The 24,411-nt window shown below is 43.4% G+C and overlaps 1 protein-coding gene across 4 annotated transcripts in view; it reads left to right on the forward strand.

Moving 5' to 3' along the window:
- LOC138576293 (zinc finger protein 414-like) overlaps nucleotides 1-24,411 on the forward strand; it is a 659,544-nt gene that overhangs the window by 36,818 nt on the left and 598,315 nt on the right. For all 4 annotated transcript variants that reach the window (XM_069649546.1, XM_069649545.1, XM_069649544.1 and 1 more), the window contains exon 2: nucleotides 23,069-23,225. In XM_069649546.1, coding sequence (XP_069505647.1) covers nucleotides 23,069-23,225 — 157 coding nt within the window. The remainder of the gene's footprint in view (nucleotides 1-23,068; nucleotides 23,226-24,411) is intronic.

Raw genomic sequence — 24,411 nt, forward strand, 5'->3', positions numbered from 1 at the left:
AACAGTCACAAGCAATGATTTAGTCAGAAGAAAACTTTTGAAATCTCAAAGTCCAAGTGGGAAGTAAATTAAAGCTATTTCACACATGTAAAATTGTGGCAAACATTTCCTTATGCGATATTTTCTATAACGGGAGAATCACACTGTTTTAAAATGTGGTTGTCATGAGTACCAGGCATATAGTTGGGGCAAACTGGGTGAAAGCTTGGCAGGCCTGGCATAGACACACAAACACCCACAGTAGGTAGAGTCAAGCTGGGATTGTACACGCGCACACACACCCCTAATGGATAACTTCCTCTAGTTGGCTGAGCATAGTTACTTCCTGTTATTTTAGTTACGTCCTGTTCATTGTTACCACTTCCTGGTGCCACAAAGGAAGTGTATGGGAATTAATTTGCTCGCTAGTGTTTGGGTGTGGCTGGCTATATAAGCCACGCCCCAGATTCTTCCAGTGCTTCGTGTTGCTTTCTGTAAGCTGCATCAGCAACACACTCACGGTGCTCCTGATCCGACTGCATGCTTCAGCTTCTGCTTACCTGCTCTGGATCTTCCACCGCTCACTCGTCGAGCAGTAATCTTCGTCCGGACACGGGGTTACACCTGCATCGGCATCTGCAAAGAAAGGAAGAACATTACTCTGTGAGCACAATCGGCAGCACCGCCCATACTCACCGGACCATCGAGGCTCCCCGCAGCGCTTGCATCCTGGCTCGTAGCGTGAGCACCCATCAGTCTTTTCCTGCAAAAGAAAGGAAGAACATTACTTGGTGCGCATAAACCAGTGACGCTGTGCACACTCCCCGGACCTGCAATTCAGCAAAGTGGCGCATACTCACCGGGCCTTCAAGGTTGATTCCGCTGTACATACTTACCCAAGGTACCTTGTGGTATTTCTACGCTTGGCAGCATCTGAAAGACAAATAAGAACAGAATCATAATTAGAGCAATTCCGAAATCTCAGCGCTACGTCACTTGCGAGGCGCACTTACCAGAGTCCGTTTGGAAACTCCCTGCTAGTGAAGTAACTAGCACAAGAACAATACAGTACTCGCTGTAAAGTCAGAACAGCGGGGCATCTGAACATTGGCCATCACACCTACGTGAATAGGTCTACGAATTCCTCCCAATAGAACCGCACCCCTGTGGAGAGCAGGATGGAGTGCGCACCTAACTAAGAACTAAGGTGAGCCTTTTGGGGAACATCTCAGCACATTCCTAGGGAGGAGGGAGGGAACCCTAGGGGTCAAGATAACCCAGAGCTTAGTGCTCATCTCTTTGTTGGACAGGCACCTCCTCCAGGTTGGAACAAGGGAAGAGTATACTCTGGGTAAAAGGGGTGTTCCATTGCTCCTACAGAGACACAGGTGAGTGTGACAGTGGTTTTGGGTACTATGTATAGCTAAGGATGTGAGGTACAAGTAGGAGTTGAAATTTTGTTTCTATCATAAAAACAAGGCAAAATAGGCACGAGAACGGAAAAATGAAATGCACTTAGAAATTGATAAATGGGTTTGCTTACACTATATTATGACTATGAAAAAGAGAATGCCACACATGAATCTCCACAGTTACGTGGCCAGCGTAACCCTTCATGTGGTTGATACTCATTTTCTTTTGGGAATTTACTTGAGTTACTCAAAATCACTAATGACTTATGATTTTATAAAAATAAATGAGAGAAAATGTGCACACCAAAGGTTCTGACAATACTATGATTCTGAATTTACAGATAGGATGGGTTGAAATTGGGATAAGACAATGCAAAGATATTAGAGTCACTTTTCTTCCTAATAATACTTACGAAATCAGTTATCAAATTGGACCGTCCGTTCTGGTCATGGATTGGATCTGGTCTAGGAAGAACAGCACATCAGGCACGGGATCGGATCAGCTAGGCCGGTCACTGGATTTGCACAGAATCTGCCTTCCTTGTTTGTGGATATCTCAATCAGCTGGATAGCGAGTTCCTCAGGCAAGCCTTGTGGTACCAAGCCCAAGAATTTCAGGATACTAGTTCAAAGACCTTCTTACACCTCAGCGCTTCACTGGGTTGTAAGAATAAATTTGAGGATTAGGCCTTGCAGAAAGTCAATAGTTCTCTACTGCTTGCAAGAGTCTTGGAATCTGGATCTGGAAGGATGTTAAAGCTGGATTTAGAATGTTGGATCAGAGTGCTTCACCAGAATCAGGAAATTGAGTGAATCAGTGAGTCCCTATGTGTTGTCAGCTGCCTCTATTTATCCTTTCAAATGACATCACAAAATGGGTGTATGGGCCGGCTTAGCTAAGCTTGCCCCTGTGCACTGGGTTGGATCAAAAATTCATCTCTTCCTTGATTTTGAGTGATTGGATCAACGCCGGATGATGTCACATTTATGGTTTGCTTTACAGTTCTTAGAAACCTCCCTTTAGCCACTGGTCTCAAAATCGAATTTTATACTAAATGCACATTTCTACATTGGTCACCTTTACACAAATCACACACAAATATTCCATATTTTATGTAGCATCTGTTCCTCAAAATCCCCCAGCTGTGGGGTCTTGTTTCTACAGAATTTTGTCCTTTTTGCTATGAAATTATTCTAAAGAATAGGTACTCCCAGTTTTTTGATATTGGGGGGTCAACACTATCGAATGGGTGACTAATATAGTAACAAAAAATGATAGGTCAATTACCCCCTCCTTAAGTCCCTGTGACCCTTGCAGGCTGAGTCCAAAATAATGTTGGTAAATCAAAGATTGATCATACCACAATTAGATCAGTTAGAAAAAACGTTTTCTTTTATTTATATGCATCTTATGCAAAGGTGTAAAAAGGACTATCACAAAGTCCTACACATCAATAACTAAACCTACCAAATCTGTGCTAACCACTTACAGTCTAAATGGTGTGGTAACACCAAACCTTTCATGATGAATAAAAACAGAAACAAAGTGAACAAAAATTAATTCATACACACAGGAAAGAAGTGAATGACTAATAACACAGGTGTGTTAATGACCGATTGGGGATCAATCTGCCTGATCCCTTATGCATACATACATGTCTCAGAGTTTTCTTGGAGCGGTTGTGGGATATTAATTTAGTATGCCTATTTTCAATCTCTCAATGTTTATTCTCAGGACCAATCAAAGGTATCCGGGGGTGTATTATACACGCTACCCTACTTTGGAAACTGGTTGTGAAATTGAGAGATAGGAAAAAGAGAATACAGATTTCCTAATGTAAAGTTGACATATGTTTCGGCCTTATAGCTCATACAGTGCACTCTCTCGGTGCTGTTGGATATATTGATACTGGCAGTCTGCAGGACAGGATAACAAAGTTGTTTCGAAAAAGGTAACAAATACTTTCCCAGGTACTTCAATTGCGGTCTGCAGTTGCCTCAGATTGCTTCCGGATGTTGTAGGAGAAATGTCAGTGAAATTATTCTAAACACCTCTAGCTCCTTGACGGATGCTCGCTTGACCAGGTGTATTCATGCCTTAGATGGCTGTCAGGGAGCAGTAGTTCCTATGCTGTCTCCACAATAGGCCATTCAGTTAGTAGGCTTGAGTTAAATGGGCGCATCTCAGGTTACAGCTATTCGTGTACAAATACACCAGCTACTTACAAAGTGTTATACTCGCGAATATTCTCTGCTAAGCTGCTTGTATGCGCTGCACAACGTCTCCAAGAAAACTCTGAGACATGTATGTATGCATAAGGGATCAGGCAGATTGATCTTCAATCGGTCATTAACAAACCTGTGTTATTAGTCATTCACTTCTTTCCATTGTGTATGAATTCATTTTTGTTCACTTTGTTTCTGTTTTTATTCATCATGAAAGGTTTGGTGTTGCCACACCATTTAGACTGTAAGTGCTTAGCACAGATTTGGTAGTTTTAGTTATTGATGTGTATGACTTTGTGATAGTCCTTTTTACGCCTTTGCATAAGATGCATATAAATAAATGAATACGTTTTTTTCTAACAGATCAAATCGTGGTATGATCAATCTTTGACTTACCAAGAATATGTTGGACTCAGCCTGTAAGTGTCACAGAGACTCAATGAGGGGGTAGTTGATCTATCATTTTTTGTTACTTTTTGCTATGAATACAATTTCCCAACATTATGCACATTTCCACAAATGTGTGTGTTTAACATAGGGATGTGTGTGTATATTTTCACAATTCTTGTATTAATACATTTCACATAAAACCACCTATATTGCCATTCCTGTCCAGAACATGTCACACAGTTCTGCCGCCTCTTAAAACGTGCAGCCAAAAATTAGATTAACATCTCTGTCCTTTTTTATATTTTTCACCACTTTGAATCACAAGTTATGAGTCTCTGAAAATTGTTCATCCTCAACAGCAGATGGTCGCTTGGCTCCACCCCTTTGTCTTTCCTGGGAGTCCAGGAGCTTCCCCCCCCCTTGGGGAAGTTCCCTCCAGGAGCCATTTACAACCCTCTCACACCTCTGTTTCCTGGGCTGAAGGGCCTGCTATTGTTCATTCTCTTTCTGTAGACAAAAGTCTGGGTTAACCCATCAATTATCATCTCCCCGTGAGTATCTACTGAGAGGAAATCCCTCCTCCTGGGAGAAGCCGGTTTGTCCACTTCCAAAGGGTTGCAGCTCAGCCAAGCTGATTTATTCTTAATTAAAAATCCAGGAAAAAACACATTTCTTGCATCAAACATAAATACATTACTTTCTTAGCTTAGCTCTGTGGGATATAAATCAACCGAGATCTATATTCTTTTTAGCCCCAATCCTTTTATGTTTGCTGATGCAGCAGATTTTTAGTTTAGATCACTTTGAAGTTTCATCAAAAGCTTCTCTGACAGCTGTCATTCACAGGTAGCTCAGGGTACTGCACACAGATTCTGACAGGGGCTGTCAGTTTACAGACAATCCAGTTTTTCTGATGAATGTTTTGCTCTTCACATTAGCACTTTGTATGTTCGCAATGCTTCATTAGATTACATGAATTTTAGCCCCAAGCAAGGTTTTGGATGTTGAGAAGTGTTGTGTTATAGGCATTTTGGAGTTTTTAGCAACAAAGCAAATGTCATTTACAGGCACATTTTGGAGTTTCATTTGCAAAGTGTTGCTTCTCTCTCTGTTGGTCATGGAGCCCACTGGCACAAGTGTGTGTGCTCTATTCCACCACACATGCACCATCGGTGGCAGGTTGTGCATCCCTCTATTTGTGTGCTGAAGCACACGGTTTTTGTAGGTTTTTGGCGCGCACACGAGTTTTGCTGCCATTGTTGCAGTTCCTTGCACTATACTATCAGAGTGCTGCCGCATAGCATAGCGGAGTGGGCCAATACATCCCACAGAGCCCCCCCCTCCCGAATTGGTTTTGACCCCCCGTCAAGGGGAAGTCATGAGATTGGGATGTTTTTTTTCTGTCCGTGTGGAGAACTTCAGCGGCTGCTCCCGTCAGTGATTGAGGCGACATGCTCTCCTTGCTGGTTCTGGTTGGGAGTATGGCACGGCACGCCAGGCTCCTTGGATCTTTCTTCCCGGTCCCCGAATGGTCCTCCTTGGTGATTCTTGGGATGATTCTTAATTCAGTGCTAGAAAATAGAACATAGCATGGCTATGGAAATTTTCCCACTACTGTGTCCACACATCTTCGGGGGGATGTCAGCAGTGGGAAATACACTTGCATTGCTTAGCAGTTGGCAATATTCACCATTTATTCTTCAATGATCCGCTACTTATTTTCTTAGGTGCAAGCAATGAAGATTTAATAATTTTCCTAGACGTCCGGGACTTCCCCCTCTACGTTTCCGGTAAGCCCTTCTATCTGCCGCAAAGTATGCCTGAGGTGGCAACTCTTAAGCTGGTTTATGTGGACCCACTTGTCTTCACCTTCTGTAAAACTGCCCTTGGGGATGCGGATTCTGTAGGCGACTGGTGAGATTCTGTCCACAATTTCAAAAGGACCACTGCAAGTTGGGAGGAATTTGCACTCTTTGGCTTGGTTCCTTTGGAAATTGTACAAGTAGACCCGGTCTCCTACTTGATATTACTTTTTAGTTGTCTCAAGATCATAGCGGGTCTTCATTCTGTCTGCAGATCTTTCTAAATTCCGCTGAGCATAGGCAAAAGCATGTTGAAGGTGTTTTCTCAGATTCTCAACATACTCATGTGTTGTGGAGGCATTTATCAATGCCTGTTCTTTGGTCCTGTAGAGCAGATGCTCGGGTAGTACCATCCTTCGTCCAGTCATCGGCTCAAATGGAGACATTTTGTTGCAGAAGAAGGGGTAGCTCTGATGGCCATCAGGACAAGGGGTAATCAAATGTGCCAACTTGGCCCAGAATCTGCCACAAACTTTTTTAATATGCTCACAATAGTTTTGTACCTCTCAACTCCACCACTAGAGGACAGCCGGTAGGCAATGTGTAGTTTCCTTTTGACCCCAAGTATCTCCCACATCTTTGTCATCACTTCGCTAGTGAAGTGGCTACCTCGGTCTGACTCTTATCATTTGGGGTAGTCCAAAATGCGAGAAGATGTGATTGATCATCGGGGCAGCTGCTGTTTCTGCCTTGCAATTTGGGGCCGGGAGACGTTCCACCCATTTAGTGAATAAGCATGTTACGGTCTATATGTACATGTTCCCCCTAGAGGAGCGAATCACGGGCCCGATAAAATCAACTTGCAAATCAGACCAAGGCGGTGTCATCCCCCTCTTTTGGAGGGGAGCACGGTGTGTGAATGATGTTGGCTGAAATTGTGCACACACAAGACACCCCTTCAAGTATTGGTCGAGGTCCTGCCCCATGTGTGGCCAGTATGCAACCTCTCGCAAGATTTCTAATGACGTATGAAACCCCTGATGACCGGCTGTGGCCGCATCATGGGCGTGACTTAGCATCAGGCTTAGGAATGAGGTAGGGACCATCCACTGGTCATGGCCAGATATGGATCTCCTCCCCAGCAAACCACCTTGGATTCGGAACATTTTTAGACATTTCATCAACACTCTGAGGTCCTCTTTCCCAATGTAATCGGTATCCATCTGGGGAAAGTTTTCAGGATCCTCAGTGTTTTGATAAAACTTACCAATTATTGGATCCCCTTTTTGAGCCATAATCAAATCACCATCTGGGGTCTCCTTACTCCATTGTGCTGTTGAGAGTTTATTGTGAGCATTTGTCTGGGACCTAGTGATAGCAGTCACCTGGAGTTCCCCCAACAGGGACTCGATCTCAAGTAGATCCCCTTGGTTCGCTCTGGTTCTGGCCAGCTGATCAGCTAGGTAATTTCCAGTTTTGTCTGGTCCCTCTACTTTAGAATGACCCTTGATCTTTTTCCAGTAGATGGTCATGTCATTTGAGGTGACCAGAACATCAATATTTTTTATTAATTTTCCGTGTTTTAGTAGTTTATTATTAGCACATAGCATGCCTCTGGTTTTCCAGCTAACCAGGTGCTCCATGAACCCATTCTGTACATAATCTGAATCAGTGATTATGACCAGTTCGTGGAGTTGGTGTTGGACAGCAGTGAGGATGGCTTGATGCACAGCCATCATCTCTGCCACTTGACTACAGCGGGGACCGATTTTGTAACCAGCGGAGGGTTCTGGGGCATCATCCACCCATGCATTCCCCACGTCCGCCACAAGATCCTTTTCCTCATTGTTGTCAACATGGTAGGAGCACCAATCACCATAGACAGTGGGCATTCCCTCGCGCTTGTCTTCTTCATAGACTTTGTGTGGGAAATTAAGGTATGTCTCCATGTTGTCCTTGATTTGAAGACTTTCCTCGAGACAGTTTTCTCTGGCACAATCATGCAAGTTAGCCAGACCTTGCGCGAAGTGACTCTTCTTGTTTTGGCTATATCTGATCTCTACAGGAAAGCCTTGCATTGTCAGAATCCAGGAAGTAATTCAGGATTTACTCACATTTCCGGCCCGGATTGTGTCACTTTGAAGATATTGCAAAGGTTGGTGTGGAGTCTCCACTATGATGTGTTCCCCCTGGATGAACGGGCGGTAATTCTTCAATGCCCACACCGTTGCCAGGAGTGCCTTCTCACAATCGTTTAATTTTTCCTCCACAGAGGATAAAGTTTTGCTCGCATAGGAGATTACTTTGTTGACCTTGTCATGCTTTTGATATAATTCTGAAGTCAAGCATGTATTTGAGAACCCTGTCTCCAAGAAGAACTCCTTGTTTTTGACGGGGTAAGCTAGGCAAGGTGCTTGTGAGAGACTTCTTTTGAGTTGTCTTACTGCCTCGGCTTGTTCTGGACCCCACTCCCACTTGACCCCCCCCCCCGCTTCATCAGATGGATCAGGGGTCTCGTGATCTCTGCGTAATCCTCAATGAGCTTTCTGCTGTAATTAGTTAGTCCAAGGAGGCTCCTTAGTTCCCACAGAGTTGTTTATTTTCTGGAGCGCTTCTACTTTCTTTTCTTGGGGACAGAGACCCGCGGGAGTTCTCATGCCCCAAGAAATTGACACGGGTCCTGCACCACTGTGCCTTTTGGAAAGAGAGTTTCGCTCCGGCAGCCCTCAACTGTGTCGGAACATAAAAGATCTCCGCTATGTAATCCTCCACAGTTGAGCTTTTGATTAAAACATAATCTACATAGGCCAGGTTACCCCTTTCACCCAAGTCGGGCATGGCCTTATGCAGAAAGATGTTAAATTAATTGCCGGAGTAGATGAATCCGAAGGGAGTCCGGGTCCAAGTGTACTGCTGCCCCCGAAGGTAAAGGCCAGCTTGTATTGGTCCTCCCTACTGACAGGTACAGTCCAGTACCCATTGGTCAGGTCAATGGCAGCGTATACCATTGACCCCTGGATCTGGGAAAGCCCTTGGTCATTGTAGGGAAGAGGCCATTGGGAAGTATGGACCCATTTATTGAGCTCCCTTAGGTCAGCACAGAGTCTCCACTGGCCATTTGGTTTCACAATCCCCAGCACCAGATTATTGAAAGTGCTGTGGACTGGACGAATTATCCCATGGGACTCGAGGTTCTTGATTATTTCAGTAAGGGGCTCCAATGATGCGAGAGGCAAGCAATATTGCTTCACAAACACTGGAGTCATGCCAGTGTCTGTGGGAATTGTTGTTGTGTGGATGTCGGTGCGACCACAGTCGTATGAGTCCACCGCAAAAAGAGATCTTGAAAATCTAAGAAAACTTGTTTGAATTTTTGCTTTTGCTCCAGAGTCTCACAGGCATCAGCTAGGTTGACTCTCTCTTCAACCTTCTGCTGGAAGCCCTGAAAGACTTCTGGTTTGGCTATCTCAGTGGCCTCCTCCAGCTGGGTGGGGAAGTCCCTGGTCAAAGTACTGACTTGGACTGATGGCTTCAGGTGGGGAAGGCAGTCCTGGTGGACTTGAAAGATCACCTCATCCCTCCTGAAGTCACAGGTCACATCTTCCTTACCATAAGTGTAGAAAGAGTACACCAGGAAATCCCCCCCGCCCCATGCCGGGTGAATATCCTGTCTGGTGTTGTTATTTTCGCTATCGCTGTCAAAGCAGTCATTGGGAATTGGTCCTATCAGTTCGTTACCTAAATCTATGGCAAAATGTCGGTCATCAACCGCCATTCCAATAATAGTGCCTGCGCCCAGAGTGATACTCTTTAGATCGCTGTTATCCACCTCTACTGGAATGGTGTTGTGTTCTGTATTGACTAGTGGTGTTGGGTTTAACCCCAACCCTGGCTGTTGAAAATGGGCATTGAAGTGAACATAGGCATCAGGATTATTCAGTTTCTGTCCTTTTTTAATTTTTACTTTGGGAATAGTCGGGGTCCGTTCTGGGATGGTGACTTCCTTTCCATTCTGAATTTCAACTGCATATGGCAGCAGTTGAGCTAACCTAAATGCTTTCTCTGGATCATCAAAGTCCATGGGATTACCTGCTAATTGGGACCAGGCTTTGAAGTTTTTTAGGTCTAAGCTAATGGCAAACCGATTGAGAATGTCACTGCCTAAATAAAATGCAGCAGGGACATCTCGCACGACCCAACAATTATGGACTATGCTCTTGTTGCCTATGGAAACTTCGAGCATACACCTGGTAGGCAGGAGATGTTTGGAATTGGATGTTTCCAGGTACATTTCCCATTTGTCTATCTATTTAAATGTAGGAATGGCTGGATCTTTTGGGAGTTTTGGGAACATGGCCTCGCTGATGAAGCTCTTACCGTTGTTCACACACACTCGGGGGGAAACAGAGTCCTTCCCCTCATTTAACTGAATAGGGATGAACAACTGCTCTCCAATTTTCTGAATGACAGCCAAGCTTTGAGCTGGTTTGTCATCATTTTGGACTATAGGGGTGGGATATACTGATTGTGAATTTGTATAGAATTTCAGAGTATTCCCATTCCAGTGCGGAATGCCACTTGAGACTGGAAGGAATTTTGATTTTCAGAAATAGAGAGGACTTCCCATCACCAGTTTGTTGTCCTACTGCAATTACTGTCACATCAGGGATTTGGTTATTTTGGAAATGGAATTCAATTTGCTCAGGTTTCTGTTCAACCATGTGGCATGTGCCATTTAATCTAACATGGTTGACACTATGTTTTAATTTTATTTGTCGGTTAGTCTGGGTCCAGAGGACCTTGTTTACACAATCTATGAGGGGAGACCATCTGCGCAGGATGTCATTCCCCAATAAACATGGTGTGCCCTCTGGAGTCACAACTATGACAGGTGCTTCACCTTGTGTCGCCCAATATTAATATCTAAATCTGCAGTCCCCTCGACAGGAATTTCATTCCCATCGAAATTCTGAAGTTGTCCAGGAAGAGGGGTGAGCGGGATTTGGTATTTCTCCCCCCTTTCCGAATTCAGCTGATCAAAAGCCCTTTTTGACAGAAGGGTGGCTTGGGATCCAGTGTCCACCAGTGCCAAAAATGTACATTGCCCCTGTGTTTGGACCGGGGCATACAATCTTCCCTCCTTTTTCCTCAAGGGGGCAAAGATAATGCACATTTTTGGCCAATTGGTAGGTTAATTTCTTTGCTCTGGATTCTGATAGAGGGGTGAATTGGGCAGGATTTTGTTTGGGATCTTGGGAACCTGTAAGAAAAAGGTGACATTGGAGATAGGGGGAATGGGGGGGGGGTAGTTTTGTGCTCCCCTGGTTCTGATTCTGGGCTGCCCCGCCCCCCCTCTTTTTTGAGGCAGTCACCAGACTTTGTTTGAACAAGGTGACTGTCTTGTTGGTCATTCTGGGGTTCAATGTACGGCGTTTTTAACTCTGTCCCCACATCTACCCAGTCTTAATCAGGATTTGTTGGGACCCATTTTTCTTTGGGAGGAGTTCCCCCATTCCTGAAGGAGAAGATCCTTTTCCAAGAATCCTCTGAGGACCCCTCTCCTTCAAATTGGAAAATTGAACCTCTTCCACAAAATGGGTCTTTTTAGGCTCTTTATTTCTCCTACTCGCCCTCTGTTCCTTAGGCGGCAGATTTTCATGGGCAGAAGATTTTGGTTCTGGTTCCTGGGTTTCCAGGGGCTTTTCACAAGTAGGGAAGGAAGCTTCCTCTAAGGCTTTACACCCCCCTTCCCCTTGTGCCTCCTCCCTGGGAACGGGTGGGTTGTCGGGGTTCTCTCCCCATCATTGCTCTGGCGCACCAGACCATTTATTTGAGGAGTGAGTCGCCATGCTCATCTGAGGGTTCTGTTGAGCCCTCAGCATGCGACCCAGATCCTGTGCCACGTTCTGGACCTGGCGCTCCAGTTGGGACACCCGCTCTGGCTGGTACGGGGTCCTCTGGTCTACCATTGGTTGATCACGGGAAGGGTAACTGTCCCTTCTCCCATAATACCCTTGGTTGGAATAGTTTTGGTAACCCTCCACCCTTGGCCTCCCCTCTCCCGGATTGGGCTGTCTGGGCTCTGGAAAGTGGGGAAAGAAAGAAGGGTTGTTTTGGGGGTTGGTGTTTGGCGGGTACCGGGGAAAGAAACTCAACCTGGCATTTGGGGGATTACTGCCCTCCTGGGGAAATTGAGGAGGGAGGTTTCCTGGGTTGGCGGCTGCCTGGTTGGATCCCCCCACTTGGGCTGGGGGAGTCCACACATAGCCTAGGATGAGTCTGTTGCCCTTGTAATGGGGGCTGATGTAGTCAGGGGAGTTAGGGGTCCCATTTGTGGGGTTACCTCCCTGACTCCCTGTTTGGGATTAGCCCGAAGGCCTTCTGGGTCTTTGATTGGTGGGATTTTGCACAGGAATGTTTTTAGGCCCCCCCATCTCCAGATCTAAAATGGGGGCATACTTCACTTCCGCCACCCTAGCAGCAGCAGTGTGTTGGTTTGTTTTGGTCTTATATTGGCACTTTTATTTTCTACTGGCTTCGGCACTTCGTAGATGCGAATTGCTTGTTCAATTACCCAGTCTAGTGATCTTTTCTCATGAAAGTCCCTTACCCGCTGGGTCATAATGTATTTAGGGAGGGCGTGAAAGAAGGTATTGATAAATTCCCTACTGTCTGTGCACACCCTTCTGGTGCTCTGCGCAAAGTTACGTTTCAGCTCTTGGGCAAATTCTTGTGGGGCCTGGTCTTCCCCACATTGCAGATTGTAGGCCGTCTTGCGGGCCTCTTGAGGGTTTCTGTGTATTGAGAAATGATTTAAGATGGCCGCCCTATAGGTGGATCATCTTGAATGGTTCTCATCCTCCAGCCCCGCAAAGAAGCTGGAGTATTCAGGTGAAAATGTCCACTTGACATACTGAATGCAACTTAGGCTATCCTTCAGGTGGAAAGTCTCCATCATTTGCCCAAACAATTCGAGGTGCTCCCAAACTGAATATTTGCCATTTGTATGGTAGGGCCTTATGATGGCCCTAATAGCCTTGATTTGCTTCAGGGGATCTTTCAGTAGGGCCCTCTTCTTTTGTTGGCCTTTTCAGTTCTGGTCACCCTTGTCCACTGATACTGGAGGTGGCCGTCTGATCCTCTAGGCCCTCCTGATTTTGCGTGCTTGTGAATGGCTGGCAGAATGTGGGGGCCTAGTCTCTTGAAACCTGTGGCGCTTAGAAAAGTCTTCTGACTCTACCTTGCTCCCACTATTGGCTGAGTTACCCCCCTCCCACCCCAGCTTTCCTAGCTGGGAAGGGGTTTTTAAAATGCTCTTTGTGGGCCTATTTTCATGGCATTGCCCACCAAATTAGACTGACTGATCCCCTTGGTAGGAGATATTTTTGAGGATCCAGTTCTCTGATTCTCCCCTCACTGGAGTCTCCCTGATCAGAGAGGCTGGCCCTAGTATTTGGGAACCTGTACATAGATTCCCGCACATCCATTTCTGGGAGGTGCTTATCTGTCAGTTCCATATCTCCCATTGTATTGAAGTCTACCATCCCCGTGGCCCTTGGTTCATATGAGCCAGTGGACATGAGGGTGGCAGAGCCCATGGAACTGAAGGGATTGAAGTCCCTGATGCCTGGGGTCCTGAGGTTATACTCGGGGATTTCTCTTTCCCATCTTACCTCATCTCTTTGAGCCCCTACTCCCTGATGACACGCAAAATCTGACCCTTTTGTTCCTCTATTAAGGCCTTACAGGTCTCTATGATTTGTTCTTGCATGGCTATCTGTTTGTGGAGCCTGGCATTTTTTTTCACAGAGAGCCTCATTGTCTCTCTGCTTCCTGCCTGCATTGGGAGTATTGGGCCAATTTTTGCTGCAGGAGACTTATCTCCTGAGTTTGGTCCTTACTGGTCTGATTGTTCTTTGCCAAAGAATCCTCCACCCGCCTGGTGTGCTCCAACAGCTTTTCATAATCAGTTTTGATTTCCCCAAACTCTTGAAGGGCCAGCTTACTTTTCTCCAACTTTGTATTTAAATGCCTGACTTCCTGGCCAAAGGCCTCCCTCTCCTGACTTAAAGTGCCCCTCTGTGTAGCCAGGTCGTCCCTCTGCTTTTTAAGTGCCCCAGCTTTCTGGCGCTCCTCATCAAACTCTGCTTGGGATTATAGGTCTTTAATAATGAATTCATTATGTTCCTCCTTTAATTTGGCTATGCCGTCTTGCAAGACACCTAACTGTTCTGCACAGATTCTGTTAAAATTTAATTGCTGCTCCAGCTTTTGTTGGCTCTGTTCTTGACAGTCTTTTTGCAGTGTCTGTACTTGGGCATCTTGCTCGGCATTCTTTTGGAGTAAGAGAGCCATATCTTCTTGGAGGTTGGTGGCATACCTCCTATCCTTTGTTTCAGATTCTTTGCTATCCTGGAGCCTTTGCTCTGCAGAATCCAGATTGCTCTGGATTTTCTGCAGTGCTTCCTCTTGCCTTTTCTGTGAAATCTTCATGGTCTGCATGCTTCTCCTGTATGACTCCTATGTAGAGGTACAGGTAGGCCGCTATTTTGGCAATTTTGCACTGCTCCTCTTCCATTTTTGGGGCCATGTACAGCTCGCTAAGTGCGTGATGTAATGGACCCCTGTCCTGCCAGGTATTAAGGTTGATTTCAGTGATTTCCTGTTTTATTCCCTGCAGCCATACCTGTACGGCCTGTTCTGGCCATTCACCTCTGATAAACAATTTGTGCAGTAGGTTTTCCCTAGCAATATTGATTTCCTCTGGGGTCGCCATTCTGGAAATATTAATTTCCTTCGTACTCGGGGTTCTTTTACTTTTGCAAACCGGCCCAATTCCTTTGAGTATTTCTTTTGAGGGGTGCTTGTACAGTGTAGCACAGTATGGTAACCCAACAAGGTGTATGTACCCCGTCGGCTAGCACGCTGTGTTAAATTGTCACGAGTGGTATGTCAAATTCAGGATCCCGCAGACGAGCCCCGAAGCTGTAAGTGATTTCAATCCGGCACACACCCAAGTCACGCCCAGCGTATAGTGCACAATTGAAACCCTTATTTATTTTATCTATAAATTCAATATTATAAACGATATACCACTCGTATCACACCCTTCTCCTGAGACCCTCCCCCTGGTCACACTGAACCAGGAATCAGGCTAGTTTGCAAAGGTAAATATTTATTTATGTATTTAAAATTTAATCACAATATATTTTAATAGGTAAACAACAGTAACCAATGGGGTGACAGAACACTGAATAATTATTATTAATCTCCTTAATGTACTAGGAATCAGCAATGAGCACAAAACAAATGCAGCACAGAAAACAATACTTTTGGTTTGGAACATATAGCACTATAGTTAGAGGTTCCCCCTGCAACACCCCTCAACCCACCAGTAGGCAATGTGAAGAGATGTGAGGAGAAAGCAGGATTCCAGGAACAGCACAAATCAAACAGAATATCAGTCCCACCTTCCCCATTCAGACACAAGAGAAAACGGAATTGACTTTTCACTGTCAGAATGGCTTTGAAATTGACTGAGCAAAAACACCAAATGTGGTCAGAAATACTTAAATTCTTCTAAATTCCTATGGGAGCCGCTTTGAACAGTTGCAAACAATTACGAGCAATGATTTAGTCAGAAGAAAACTTGAAATCTCAAAGTCCAAGTGGGAAGTAAATTAAAGCTATTTCGCACATGTAAAACTTTTCAGAATGTAAAATTGCAGCAAAATGTTCCTTATGCGATATTCGCTACAATGGGATTTGGGTTCCATGGATAGCTAAGGATGTGAGGTACAAGTAGGAGTTGGAATTCCGTTTCTATCATAATAACTGAGGGAGTTATAAAGGTTTTAGTGAGAGTCGTTTTTGCAAAATAGGCACGAGAGGGGAAAACAGAAATGCACTTAGAAATTGACAAATGGGTTTGCTTACACTCTATTACGACTATGAAAAAGAGGATGCCACACACGACTCGCCACAGTTATGTGGGCAGCGTAACCCTTCACGTGGTGGATAATCAATTTATTTTTGGAATTTACTTGAGTTACTCAAAATCATTAATGACTTATGATTTTATTAAACAAATGAGAGAAAATCAGTGCAAGAAAGGGTCTGACAATACTATGATTCTGAATTTACAGATAGGATGGGGTGAGATTGGGATAAGACAATGCAGAGATATTAGGGTCATTTTTCTTCCTATTAATACTTACAAAATAAGTTATTATATTGGACCGTCAGTTCTGGTCATGGATTGGATCTGGTCTAGGAAGAACAGCACATCAGGCACGGGATCGGATCAGCTAGGCTGGCCACTGGATTTGCACAGAATCTGCCCTCCTTGTTTGTGAATATCTCAATCAGCTGGATAGCGAGTTCCTCAGGCAATCCTGGTGGTAGCAAGCCCGAGAATTTCAGGATACTAGTTCAAAGGCCTTCTTACACCACATCGCTTCACTGGGTTGCAAGAATATATTTGAGGATTAAGCCTTGCAGAAAGTCAATAGTTCTCTACTGCTTGCAAGAGTCTTGGCATCTGGGTCTGGACGGATGCTAAAGCTCGATGTAGAATCCTGGATCAGAGTGCTTTGCCGGAATCAGGAAATTGAGTGAATCAGTGAGTTCCTATGTGTTGTCAGCTGTCTCTATTTATCCTTTCAAATGACATCACAAAATGGATGTATGGGCCGACTTAGCTAAGCTTGCCCCTGTGCACTGGGATTGGATCAAAACTTCATCTCTGCCTTGCATTTGAGTGATTGGATCAAGGCCGGATGATCTCACATTTTATGGTTTGCTTTACAGTTCTTAGAAACCTCTGGTCTCTAACTCGAATTTTATACTAAATACACATTTCTACATTGGTCACCTTTACACAAATCACACAAAGAGATTGCATATTTTATGCAGCATCTGTTCCTCAAAATCCTGCAGCTGTGGGGTATTTCAACTTTCTACAGAATTTTGTCCTTTTGCTATGGACACAATTTCCAAACTTTATGCTCATTTCCACCAATGTGTGTATTTAACATAGGGATGTGTGTGTACATTTTCACACTTCTGGTATTAATACATTTCACATAAAACCACATATATTGCCATTCTTGTCCAGAACATGTCACACAGTTCTGCTGCCTCTTAAAACATCCAGCCAGAAATTAGATTAACCACTCTGTCCTTTTTTATATTTTTCACCACTTTGAATCACATGTTATGAGTCTCTGAGAATTGTTCATTGTTCATGCTTAACAGCAGATGGTCGCTTGGCTCCACCCCTTTGTCTCTTTTGGGAGTCCAGGAGCATCCCCCTCCTTGGGGAAGTTCCCTCCAGGAGCCATTTACGACCCTCTCACGCCTCCGTTTCCTGGGCTGAAGGGTCTGCTATTGTTCCTTCTCTTTCTGTAGACAAAAGTCTGGGTTAACCCACAATTATCATCTCCCCGTGAGTATCTGCTGAGAGGAAATCCCTCTCCCTTGGAGAAACCTCTTTGTCCACTTCCAAAGGGTTAAAGCTCAGCCAAGCTAATTTATTAATTAAAAATCCAGGAAAAGCCAAATTTGTTGCATCAAACATAAATACATTACTTTCTTAGCTTTAACTCTGTGGGATAAAAAGCAACTGAGATCTGTATTCTTTTTAGGCCCAATCCTTTTATGTTTGCTGATCCGGCAGATTTTTAGTTTAGATCACTTTGAAGTTTCATCAAAAGCTTCTCTGACGGCTGTCATTCACAGGTAGCTCAGGGTACTGCACACAGATTCTGACAGGGGCCGTCAGTTTACAGACAATCCAGTTTTTCTGATGAATGTTTTGCCCTTCACATTAGGACTTTGTTCGCAATCCTGCATTAGATTACATGAATTTTAGCCCCAAGCAAGCTTTTGGATGTTGGTAAGTGTTATGTTATAGGCACTTAGGAGTGTTTAGCAACAAAGCAAATGTCATTTACAGGCACATTTTGGAGTTTCATTTGCAAAGTGCTGCTTCTCTCTCTGCACTCTGTTGCTGGTGATGGAGCCCACTGGCACAAGTGTGTGCTCTATTCCACCACACATGCACCATGGGTGGCAGGTTGTGCATCCCTCTTTTTGTGTGCTGAAGCACACGGTTTCTGTAGGTTTTTGTAGATTTTTGGCGCGCAGAAGAATTTTGCCGCCATTGATGCATTTCCTTGCACTATACTATCAGAGTGATGCCCCATAGCATAGCGGAGTGGGTCAGTTCATCCCACAAAACTACTTAGGAACAAAACCGAGGTTTAGAGTTTTATCTCTCAGTTGAATCTGTGTGAATACCATATATTGATTTATTGACTTGATGTGTATATTATGACTTTCATATTATGAATACTGATAGAGTTGATAAATATCCTGTTCTAAAGCACGTTATTGTTTCATGTTCAATCGTTGAATACTTAGTTCTTGGTGAAGGGAGATTCCACCCAAAATGCGTAGAGCTCTGATTGAATAATCCACAGCACTTTCTACACTATTTTGTAGTTGAAAATTTCCTTTGAAACGGTCCCAAACTCAATTTTATGCTACTTTCTAAAATCCGTTTTCTCTACTCTTGTTAAAATCTATGCAAGTTTTGCTTTAATTGAGTTACAACTGGCCCATCCCAGCTTAATGCTGTGCAGGGGACAGGGGTTTCTCTGTCTTGAGATCCCTTCCCTTGTCTATTGAATCATGGAGATAGCGAGCCAACCATGTCCAAGAAGACTAGAACAGAAGAGGGTAGATGTCTCTGTGAAAGCAGTGCTGCCTGGAATCTCCAGAAAAGCCAGAAGGCGGCACATCCTGCCTTCATTTTAGGTGAGCTGTATTACTTCTTCATTTAATATTTTGCTTTCTCACTCACAATGTAAACATTTTCTAATAAAACGCTTTCTGAGTTTGTCTGGTCGTTTGAACCATGTCACAGATGATACCCCATCTTAAAGGGCTCTTCGTGATCTACCCATCAAAGGATCATATACAAAACAGTGTGACCCAAAGAGGCCGCTGCTATCTCAACGCAAGCCTTGCAAATACATACTGAAAATGAACCTTCGCTCATCTTTGCTCAACTTACTGACCACTTTGTAGCTCAAAAAGAATTGTCAAGATGGGCAAATCTTTGCTATCGTTGACATCAAAACCTGGATTAAGCGATTCTAAAGCTGAAAGATTGACTGCTCATTCAGTCCTTTTGCCACTAACAAGACCTAGTGATGGAATGGACTGCTTACTTTTTCACAGGTTCTAAGGCATTAGCACAACATTACTTTTTTGTTTACCAAGACCTATTGAAGTTGTTGCTTCATCACAGAATGCTGATATGTAGCAGTAATTGGTCTTCTACTACTCATCCCAATGAGATTTGCTATTCCTGCATACTGGCTTGAAAGCCAAGCATTAGTATGAAAGCTATGCTTATACGGCACTTCACTCTCTTTACTGGTTTCCCTCAGGCCTGTGTTACTTTGTAGTATGCTGTTTCATAATGATAATTTGTAAACTGCATTTAGGATAGTTACGCGATTTGTGACTTTTTCATTACTCTATATCACCAGCCCTTCACTTCAGGGTGGATTACTGCAATGTGTTGCAATATAAACCTTTAAAGTTAAATAAATACAAAGTCATTTTGGGATCAGTGAGTAAGGCAATAGGGTTTAAAACGCCACCATCTCCCAACGTAAGTTGGAACAGAAGCCTGTCAAAGTAGATTGCAGCTTTCCCTTTCCTATCAGTCTAAGGAAGGTAAAAGGGCTAAGGTGCATGCATAGGGAGGGCAGGATTTCCCACTAGAGGAGCCAATGGCTGCACATGCTTCCATTTTCTTAGCATTTGAAGTTAATGCTCTGTTGTCACAGGAGTTTTGATGAAGGGAAAGAGGACACATCAGCATAACTCTCGGAGGTAAGTATGTGTAACTACTAACGCCTCTTTCTGGTATCCTTCATTACCTCTGTGTTTCTTCATCACACCAGTGCTTTTGAGGAATCCCAAAGACCAGCTCAGGCCAGATGCAAAAGATAGACATGAACACTCACCAGTTGATATTGGGATACAGAGGAATTTATTCTACACAGGGTAGAATTAAAACCAGTGGAAAATGACTCCAGACCCTGTTACCTCTAGAGAGGTGAGGGGAGTAGAACAACTGAAGGCGATAATGGTTTACCAAGTTAATCTGTTTGGTCCATGTGGCAGTCAAACAACTTTCATGCAGCGGGCACCCAATGAATTTCAGCCATGCCCTTGTTGGAAAGGGCCTGGATTCCATTGGGGATGGAGGGACTACGTATTATGCAAGGCAAATTATTTGTGTACCCCTGCCAAAGAAGAAGTTGCAAGACAATATGATACCTGGCCTCTGGCATGAATATCGCAATCACCTCCAGTCGGGGGCGTTCAGGGCCAATAAAGTCCTGTTAGCCTGGGCCTAGCGAGGGCAGAGTGAAGCAAGGGCCTTGGCGAAGGCTCAGCCGATACAAGCCATGTTCTCCCATTGATAAGGGGGTGATAGCAGTTTGCATCCCAGGTCTTTGTTCATGGTGCAAATATGTCAAATATTTTTTCTAGATGGGATACGGGTTGCGCATGCCCAATCGCCCACCGAATAAAGGAAAAACAGGATGGCTGCTACCATAGTAAATAGAAAAGGGACCAAATCACTTTTCTATTTCTATCACAGTGGCTCGGTACAGACGGTAAGGAGCTTGACCTGCAGGTAAGTCGAGAGATTGTTGGGGATGATTTGGGGGGCGGCTTGAGAGGGGGATTGGAACCCGCAACACCAAAGTTTGCGGCACCTGGGGATGGGGCGCGGGTGGCTGGCGATTCCTGCCACCTGATTGGCTGAGCACCCTTCCGCGGGTGTGACTTGGAGTTCTCTGTATGCGCAAACACACAATTGTTTAGTCACCAAGAGTGTATGATCACTTTCCAATGGCTAGTGGTGAGTGCATATTATATGTGCTTTACTAAGGGAAGCCACTCACTCTTTTCACCCCATACCAGGTGTGTTAAGGTTAATAAGGCTCTAGTATCCACTAATGGTGGCTGTCCTCTCCAGGTAAACTAGGAGGACTTACCTGCTGTCTATTTTATGCCAATCTTGCCACTTCAGCTTGAGATAAAGGTGAGATGAATAATACATGAAGGAAGAACCAGATAATGTCCTAGGTGAAATTTGGAAATTGCTTTAGCCTCAAAGGAGGAGGTCAAAGCACGGTAAAAGACTACCGGGAGCCATCTTTCCTGAAGCATCTGTCTGAAGGTATGTCAGCCAGCAAAATGGTTTTAAGAGTTTAAAAAGTGTAGCAAAACCCTTTACCATGCAGGCCCTAGCCCAGATGGAGGCTTACCTTAATTAAGTAATGATGGTTTCTGATTATTGAGTTGTTCAGCTAGCACAGTACGTGGGGTATAGGAGTTAAAATAAAGTATATATTAAATATATGGATGGTGGGCCAACTTAAAAGTAAGTACTGTGAAGAGCAAGTGGCACATAGAGGTTACACTTTTGGAGTCTTATACACTGCAACCAAATTAACTCGCTGCTAGGAAGCTACCTCAACGACAAGTTGCATGAAACAAAATAAATAAAATGTGTTTTGCTCATTGACTGATTAAGGCCTATGTTTCAACTGGCATTTTTGAAAACTTCTGTGTAGGTAAGGGACAACCTCGGAAATGTTTGTGGAAGAGAAGTGGAGGATTTTAGGGGTGTATAGACTATTAAGTTATTGAAACATAGTTATTTGTAGCTTACAACCAACATTCATCTTGGTTGGATGTTTGAGTGGACATATTTATATTGAATACCTTGTATTTTTTATTTTTTTACATTTTTATTATGAATTGAACAAGTTGCTCTTAGATAAACACATTAACATTTCGACATAAATCCACAATTCATTCATACATTAATTAATCTTTCATTATCTATAACATTTAAGAAAAGCAATAATTCACTCACTTAATATTATAAAATGTAGAACATTAAAGTCTAAAAACCACCATTGAACATATTGGAGAATTATAAAATAAATTAATTACTATGAATAAGTGAATCGGTATAAATAAATCACACACATGAAGTAAAACAGACCAGTTTTGGACTATGCACATTTTGATAGAGAATGAAGGAACCCCAACTATCCCCGTATGTCCCTCTATATCACGCCTGAAACCCTAACTCATCTTCTCTGATATTTTAATGTTTCCATACATCCGTTCTCTTCCCCTTTCAGGATTGTTATTTGTACCATTTAACCGGCATTTCATGTTAATTTTCTTTTCTTTGTACAGGAACTTTATGGGCACTATGCCTATTGCACCTAGAAATGCCAACAGAGTGATGATTAGGCCTACCTCATGGCCCCCCCACCACTCTGTCATAGAAATCCATTTGTAGCCACGCTTCATTTTTCACAAACCTCAAAAAGTACTTAAGTCTTCACTCCTGCATTGCATCACAGTCAATAACCAGATGATGTCTGGTCTGGCTCATACCCGGCATCTTACAGAGATCACATACATCACTGTCTCGAGCAATGCCAGTTCTGATAGCTTTTATTTCACCAGTCAGAAGCATATTCAGCCAAAGATGCATGAATTGCTGACGCCAGTAGGGGTGAGAAAAGCACGCTAAATAACTTGCTTGCACGTTCACTGGCTTATCGATCCAAGTCAAGCTATTGAGCATACAATCTCAATTTTTGGATCGTTTCAATCCAATCCTCTCTAAAAAAAAAGTAGCTTTATCACAAGAAGTGACGTAGTTATGAGTAGCTCAGTACTAATTTGAATCTTACGCAGAATATCACATGCATAATGACAAAATCGCCCAGTCGGAGTCGGCAGATTCATAGCTGAGCCGTCTCCCTGGAAAAATATAAATACCGGACCCCTGGAAGGATTAAGTAATGTGCCAAAAAATGACAAAATCCTCCATTAGTACCAAGCCTTTAATGAAACCATACCCAATTCAAACCGCACAGCAGCCATTGGGACATATACGGGCAGCCCGCCTGGCCCTTCCTCCAAATGAGGCCTTCAGTTGGTGTCCAATCTACATCTCGTGACAGATATGAAGTCTTCTGTCCATAGAGGACGGTCGGCACAATCTTTTGTTTGTAATAGTCTACAAGTGGCTTGATGGTCAATCTGTAGTGCCTTGCATATAATCATTTTTGCTTTGTCCAAATGTTTGTTGTTTGTGAGATCCAGTCAGCTGATGTTACTCTTTTCATCCATGTCTAGCATCGTCCAGAGAAGACCGACTCTGGAGAGTCCAAAGCAGAGAATCACTGCACTCCCAGTTTGGAATTCATTGAGATCTGCCCTTCCTCAGGAGCCAGCGAATTCAGAGCTACTAAGCTAGAAAAAGAAGGCATACCTCCCCACCCTATTATCAATAGTAAGTATGCTGGGAGAGAATTGACACTAAAAAAAAAAGGAAATTCTGTAGATGGGCTTGGTTGGCACAGTTCATGTGAATAATTCAAGGTAAACTCATCAACTTCCTGAATGTATACCTTTTTAATTGAAAAGTTAAACTTTTATGGCCCTTAGTGGCTTGGTGAAAAAAACTGTTCTGGTTGTGGTATTATATCTTTCATAGCTATACATGTTCTGTTTTTAATCTATTTAGACCACAAGTTTGTAGTCCTGATTTTATATTATTTTAAAGAGAAAGCAGCGTTTGCTGTTGTAGCCTAGGCTGTGTTTGTTTTAGGAATGAAAGAATGGATGAATGATGAACCATCGGTGCAAAATAATAAGGATACTACTAGTCGGTATTTCACAATAACCAAAACCGTGATTGAGTATCCCATGGTGTGATTAAAAGCAATAACACATTAAATTAAAAATGAATTGTCTTAGATGGATGTACCATAGAGAATGGTTACCAGTCTAGAAGGCTAATTGTCTATGTATGTAATAATTAACAAAAAATAGAAAAGAAAAAATTGATCGCCTTCACATGTAATGAAATATGTATTTTTGTATAAATGAAATGAAGATGCTATATATTTTTACATGAAAATAAAATTGTGATATTTTTTGATACAAAATTTACTGTAGTATGTCGAAATCTAATTGGAAAAAGACATGCATTTAGGGTCAATAACTGGATGAGTAGTGGAAAGCAACGGACCTTTTGCACATTTAATATTACATTGTGGGCAGTGTTTCAAAGAGGGCTCTTGCACAAAGGTCCAAGACAAAAATATAGATCTACAACCTCTGGTCTCTTAAAGTTGTGCGTATTGCTGTTGTAGCCTATACATGTCTCTTTGGCCTCGGATATGCAGAGGCAGCTTCAGTTTCCATCTCTGGTTTTCTCTGCATGATTGAGGGGAGTGGGCGGTGATGGGAGAAAGTGATGCTGTTTTAGACTTGTCCAGTTGCTCATGCGATACAATACTAGTACTGGAAATTCTACATGTGTTGCTTGAACCGTTTGATATAACTATTCAAAGCACGAAGGGTATGCAGAGTGCTTTTGGTTTGTGCTCCAAACACGCTCTCATTCTTAAACTGGGGCTGGGTGCTTGAGCACTTGCTCTAAGTATGTTTTACAAGTGACACTGGTTATAGAT

This window comes from Ambystoma mexicanum, chromosome 1p (assembly GCF_040938575.1).
Source record: "Ambystoma mexicanum isolate Mex_15411 chromosome 1p, UKY_AmexF1_1, whole genome shotgun sequence".
Lineage (NCBI taxonomy): Eukaryota > Metazoa > Chordata > Amphibia > Caudata > Ambystomatidae > Ambystoma > Ambystoma mexicanum.